The 6705-nt window shown below is 48.8% G+C and overlaps 1 protein-coding gene across 2 annotated transcripts in view; it reads left to right on the forward strand.

Moving 5' to 3' along the window:
• The window catches only part of PPIL1 (peptidylprolyl isomerase like 1), an 11383-nt gene extending 5070 nt beyond the window's left edge, over positions 1-6313 (forward strand). For both annotated transcript variants that reach the window (XM_019513848.1, XM_019513847.1), the window contains exons 2-4: positions 92-246; positions 1574-1642; positions 5094-6313. In XM_019513848.1, coding sequence (XP_019369393.1) covers positions 93-246; positions 1574-1642; positions 5094-5314 — 444 coding nt within the window. In that variant the 5' untranslated portion in view covers position 92 and the 3' untranslated portion in view covers positions 5315-6313. The remainder of the gene's footprint in view (positions 1-91; positions 247-1573; positions 1643-5093) is intronic.
• Positions 6314-6705: the final 392 nt, after the last annotated feature.

The raw sequence follows: 6705 nt of genomic DNA on the forward strand, positions 1-6705 counted from the left end.
GGGCTCTGGGGGGGCCGGGGGGCGGGGGCAGCGGGAGATGCCGCCGGCGCCCCCGGGGCGAGGTGCTAGCGGCTGCCCCGTCTCCCCGCAGCATGGGCTCGCTGGTGCTGGAGCTCTACTGGAAGCACGCGCCCAAGACCTGCAAGAACTTCGCGGAGCTGTCGCGCCGGGGCTACTACAACGGCACCAAGTTCCACCGCATCATCAAGGACTTCATGATCCAGGGCGGCGACCCCACGGGCACGGGTGAGGCCCGGGGCGGGATGTGTGCGGGGAGCGTCCGCCAGAGGTGCTGCAGCTTGCTCCTCGGGGGGGGGGAAGGACTGATCCGCCCCCAGAAGAGCGGGTTTGCCCCCAGGTCACCGCAGGATGCCCCTCTTGGCAGCGGGTAGGGAGCCCTGGCCTCCTGTTCCAGCCAGGCTCAACGGTAGACTTCAGGCAGGGGCCCCGAATTCGTGAATGCTCAAAAAAAAGTGTCAGTTCTCTGAACAGAGCCTTTATTTTTTTGCAAATAAAATGATAAATAATGTGTGTATGTATATAAATAAAACAAAATAAAGGCTCTGTTTGGAGAATGGACTCTCTGTAAAGTCCCCCTCCAGCACTGCCACGTGGCCCTTGTGATTCACTTGACAGCTCCAAAGCGCACTTAAAAAAACCCTTTGCACAGTGCAGCTGTACCCCAATGCACACTCAGTGGCTGATCCCGAAAAAGTGTCGGATGTTGTGGTGGTTGTGCCAGGTCCCTGCCAACCCTGTCACAGTGCCCTGCTCCCATCTCCCTGGGAGGGAGGGAGGGTTGCTGGCTTTCTGTAGCCCTCAGGGTGGGTTGTTCCCGTCCCACTCCCACTAACTATGGGCCGGGTCTGGGAGTTCCCGGGGGGCTGGTAGCAGAGGGCCTGGGGACAGGGCTGCAGTAGCAGCAAGGGGTGACCAGGCAGTAGAAACTCCCTCCTCAGCCCTTTGCACCTGGGGCAGCTTTCACGCAGCCCCGTCCCCATTGCTGCTGGACAGCAACAGAGGCAGGGCTGGAGTGGAGACAGGGGACAACGAGCAGATCTGCCCCTAGCCTGGAAGCGGCCCCAATCCCTGCAGAGCCAGGGGACAGCAAGCTGAATTGAGCCCTGCCCACAGGAAGTATGTGAACCACCTCGCCTAAGTGGCAAGAGTGAAGGGAAGTCCTCCAAATAGAAGCAGGGGCTGATGGGGTGGGCAGGAGGATTGGTGACCTCCTGTCAGCCCCTGCTATGGCTGGTTACACCAAGGGAAGGGCAAGGAGTCTCCCTGCAGACAGGTGGCAGGATCTGATCGGTGCATAACACCCACCCCCAATTAGCCTTTGCTGTGGGGGGATTCCCAGGCAGGCCCTTTGCCCTTGCTGCCAGCTGAAGCTGTATTTTCAAGTCCCTGTTTCTGAGCACTGCACACGACCAGCAGAGTTCTAGCAATTTATCATTGGGAAAACATTGCTTTTTTTTTCTCAGCTGTCTGCTAGCAATTGTGTAATGGATGATGCCCTTGAAAATACTGTAGACTTGCTTATATCCTGTCCGCTTTTCTTTCTGCTGCATAGGTAGAGGGGGTGCCTCCATCTATGGGAAACAGTTTGAAGATGAACTCCATCCAGAACTGAAATTCACGGGTAAATCCATCAAGTGGCATATACATCATGCGCTTTGGTGTGTGGGGGTTGGGTTTTCTTAATATGGGGTTTGGCACAGAATCATTTTAGGGCTCAAGTTCATACACCGATCTCCCACTGACTCTGGTGGGAGTCTGGATGGAGTGAAGGCTGCAGACTCTAACTTTATTAGTCTTAAAGGTGGCTGTTGTAGAAAGCTGAGCAATTAACAGCTGTGACAGGCTTGCTATACAGATAACTAGTGAACAGCAATAGGATGGGCTTACTCTTCCCTTGTTTTAAAAGAATGGTGTCCTAAACCTGCAAAGGTAGTACTTCAGATTTCCTGTTTCTTTGCTAAATAGCCCCTTCTAAGGCCTTCTATCGCCTCTTTAAAACTGCAAATCTTGTTTACGGAAAATATCAAGGAGGCAAATTTTCATTTAGCCCTTGAACTTGCAGATGTTACACGAATTATGGTAAAAGCTGGCTGTGCGTGCTAACAATGCGTTGAACTGAATTAGGAGTGCACTGATGAATAATGTGTGTAGTGTAGCTAAAGTGTTCGTGCACTTCAGTGTGCAAGATAATTCACAGAATTGCAGCAAAAACAGGCTAAAGGGGATTTTGGGGGGCCTAGTCCAACCCCCTGCATCTGTCTCTAAACTATCCTGGACAAATGGCTGCCTAATCTCAATTTAAACTTCTGCTAATGGAGCTCATACAACCTGTCTATATATTCTGTTCCAGTATTTAACCATTGTCATAGTTTGGATATTATGAAGAACTTTCTATCTAAATTTCCCTTGCTGCATTTTAAGACGATTACTCTTCTGGTCCATTGTGGACACAGATTCAGTTGCCATCTCTTTTTGTATTGAAAAACTGTTCTCAAATCTTCCCCTTTTAGACTTCCCAGTTCTTCCAACCTTTTCTTTTATGTCATGTCTTCTAGACTCTGATCACACTCTTTTGTTGCTTTTGCTGGCTTCTCCAATTTGTATGCTTCCTTTTTTGAAGCATGGTGCTCCAGTCTGGACATGATATTCCAGGTGGGCTCTCAACAGTGCTGAACAGAGTAGAAGAGGTGCTTTGCATAACATGCATGCCGCATTCCCGTTCATATAGCCCAGTATGCCATTGGCTTTTTTTCCCCTACAGTAGCACACTAAGGCATTCAGCTTGTTGTCCATTATAATCCCCAAGTCCTTTTCTGTAGTAGCCAAGTCCGTCATTCCCCAGTGCTTGCATTGAATTGTTCTGACCCAAGTGTAAGCTCTTTGGACTTGTCCTTATTGAATGAAGTTCAATAATCTTGGACCCTTTCTCCAAGTTATCAAGTACCCCTGACACGCATTACACTTATTGTGCAATTACTGTTTCGGTTGCATATTAAATGATAACATGCCATACACTTAACCTGTATCCTGCAATAAAAATGGCACACCAGCCACAACTGTACAGTTGGTCCAATGAAAAATAGCACAAAAAATCCATGCCGCAGAAATGTTCAAATTAAAGCATGATGCAGACTTTTAACACGCAACATGTGGGCCCAGCTCAGGAGCTGCTCCTAGTTCCAGGTTGTCTGCAAGTCCATTTGAGCTTCCCAGTTCACAGGGAGCCCAGTGTCAGGGAGCCATCTCTGAAGCTTGGCTGTATGCGCACCTCTTTTTAAGGTTCTAACTAGAGGTGCACCGATATAATCAGTCCTGATCTAATATGGGACCAATGTGAAGGAAATTGAGAGTATTGGCTTTGGGGATTTTTTGGCTGATGTGGATTATTTAATATCACTGATAAATGCCCTGTGCACGTGCACAGCTGCAGCGCAGCACATGGGTGGCCAGGAGCAGAGCCCAGCAGTGTGGAGTGCAGCCAGGTCAGGCTGGTAAGTCTGTGATTGAGGCTCCAGTGGTGAAGGAAGGAGTGGGGCTGGATAGGCACTGCACAGCCGGGGCAAAGCGTGGGATGGAGCTGCAAGCAGCACCCCCAGGGGGCATGGGGGGTGGCTCCTACTGCTGTGCACACCCAGGATGGTGGGGGTGCCCCCAGATCTGTGCATTGGGCAAGGGTAGGCTGCTGCTGGAGACCGGGGTGGCACTGCGCTTTTCCTGGCCAGGGGTTGGGCTGATCTGCACTCAGGGTGGGCAGCGGCACTGGGAAGAAAGAGGTTGGGGGGGCTATGGTGAATTTTGGGGTGGTTGCAGCCCCTGCAACCCTCCTCCCAATGCCACCACCTGCCTTGAGCCCAGCCCAGCCCAGCCCAACCCCCCCACCAGGAAGAGCTCGTTGCCCTCACTGCAGCCTGCAGCGGCAGCCTGCCCTCAATCTGTGTGCAGATCTGGGGCGCAGGCCCCTCATACCCTCCTGGGGTGGTTGCAGCAGCGGGAGCTGCCCACTGTGCCGATCCCTGCCTGACGAGCTGCTTGCAGCTCTGTTCTGCACCCTGCTTTGGCTACAGTGCCTGCCCCAGCCCCACTCCCTCCCCTCCCTGCAAGGGCCTCTAGCTGCCTTCACCCCTTCCCCCACAACAGACTTGCCAGCCCCACGCTGCTCTTCAAGCTGCCTGACTGCATTTCTGCAATCGGAGCAGTATCAGCTGTTTTTGTTTTTTTGGGGGGTTTTTTGTTTTGTTTTTTTTTTAATAGCCAATTTAAAAATCAGCTCTTGGTGTTGGCCCAAAAAAATCTCTTTTGGTGTATCCCTAGTTCTAATGCACAGGGAGTGGGTCCCAGTCCTGGGCTCCCCATGTGCTGGCAAGTTTTAAAGCTGTAGTTTGTATCCCAGCATGAAGGACTGGTTCCCTGATGCTGGGCTGCCTAACACTGCTTTAGAGCTCTGAGAGAGCTGTAACACCTGAGATCTATCCCACATCCCAAAAACTGCATGCCCTGCTATGCCAGCTCTTGAATGTCTGGCATGGCAGGATACACAATTTTGGGGATTCTGTATAAAATTCCTCTGATCCCACTGCATGTCTAAACTAACATCTGCCAGCGGCCAAAGTCCTTTTGATTCCTAATCCTATCTTTCAAAATGCTGCTGCTCCTTGTGGGCTGCTGTCTCTGCAAATTTTTCCCCTCATAAAGAATTCAAGCATGAGCTCTCCTGTGCTGCCTTCCATTGTCTTATGCAGCAGTTACAATAGACTCTTAGTCCTTCTCAGAACCTCTTAGTACAGCAGACTTGCTTCATCAGAATTACCGAGGATTAAATGCAATAGGATTTTCTTAATAAAGTTACTGCAGGAAACTGCTTGCTGTGCTTACTCCTGCTTGACCCTGGTAACTGAATAATATATCTGGATCCTGGGTTATTACCAGAAGCAATTGGCTCAGGAACAGAGTGTGTTTCTTGTTTACTTTAGCAGAGAGAATTGGACTAGATAACCTCTTGAGGTCCCTTTACCCTGTGGTGATTCTTGCTTGAGTCCTAAGGACCAGTTACTAACTCTTTCTTTCTTTTAAAGGTGCAGGAATTCTTGCCATGGCTAACGCTGGCCCAGATACAAACGGCAGTCAGTTCTTTATCACCTTAGCACCAACTCAGTGGCTTGATGGGAAACACACAATCTTCGGCCGCGTTTGCCAAGGTATCGGGATAGTGAACAGAGTTGGCATGGTAGAGACGAATGCTCAGGATCGACCTGTAGATGACGTGAAGATTCTGAAGGCTTACCCATCGGGTTAGCTGCACCCTGCTTGTGGCAGGTCTAGCTTGTTGGCAGTCCTGTATTGCTGCAAAACAGAAAGCCGTTCAAAGGGGTACTAGCCAGGTAGCTTGGGCCCAGAATTTACCTCCTCTAAAATTTGAAGCATGACTCCTTTTTTTTAAGGATTGAAGGGGGAGTGTGGGGAATATCTACAATTCGGCTTACCCACAAACTAAAATGCATTGGGTTATTTATGGGGCAAGTGGGTAAAATGTTCCTTGTTAAACTTTGTCCTAAAACTCGCACCTGCTAAATCATGTTTACGCATGATGTGGTACGATGCATGGTTACATCTCTGCCCTGCCTCCCTTCTAACATGAAGGCAATCTTTAATTACACAAGAACCAGGTGGAACAGAAGGCTAAGGCGCTACTGCAAATCCACTCAATGTTTAGGATAACTTTTTGGGTCTCCGCCGAAATGTAGCATCAACAGTATTGAAGTATCCCATGCTTTGAAGGGTGAGGTAGTTGGACTTCTTAGGATTGGGGAGACTAGTCAGAGTCTGTTAATGAATAAGGTGCAGGCTTTGTTAAATTTGAGGCTTAACTTGACAGCCTTTCTCCCCCTCCCTCCCTTCAGAAGCTTTTACAGTTGTAACAATAGTGATTCTGCCTTGTGTTCTCACACAGCAAACAATAATTCATGGCGGTCTTAACATTGCGCTTATACTGGGTAAGGGGAGCTCTAGCAGAGGGACTTACTTTTCCAGTACCCAAAACCTTGTGACAGCAGGTAGGGTGATATTTTAAATTTTGTTCAGCTTTTGAAATAATCTTATGGAAAATCTAGAGATCCCAAGTAAAAGAAGAATCTTTCTGAGAACTTTAGGATCAGAATCCTAATCTAATCCCCACTTAATTCTCTTTGTTAGCAAAAGACTTTACTCTAGACGGGTATGTTTGTGTAGCAGGCTAGCATTCTTTTTGTAATATGTCACCTTTTTTAAAAAAAAAAAATAAAGAACAAGAAATGCATTCTCTAGCTAACATACCTGCTGGTTTGGGACAGGGCTCATTGTCCTCTGTGCCTCCGAGATAACTGCTTTCATAAAACTTCTTGTAAACGTGGGGAGGGGGGGAAATATGTGCCCATCAAAATAATGTCTGCAGGGCTTGACTGTAACAGCCACTTAACAACATCCCCTGTGATGTGCTGATCTACTGGAGAAGCTTAATAGCTTTCAGGCTGCTGGGTTTAAGAGGTCCTCTAATAGGGGGAAAGATAAATAAGCATCATGGATAGAGAGATCCATTACCATTTGTGTGTCTAAATGGCAGTTTTTCAGCCATATAAGTGACCTCTTCGGCCCTTGCAGGGGTAATAGTATTACGACCTGACTGTAATGTGGACACTGTTACCAAACTTA

This window comes from Gavialis gangeticus, unplaced genomic scaffold (assembly GCF_001723915.1).
Source record: "Gavialis gangeticus isolate Ggan-Ray unplaced genomic scaffold, GavGan_comp1, whole genome shotgun sequence".
Classification (NCBI taxonomy): Eukaryota; Metazoa; Chordata; order Crocodylia; family Gavialidae; genus Gavialis; species Gavialis gangeticus.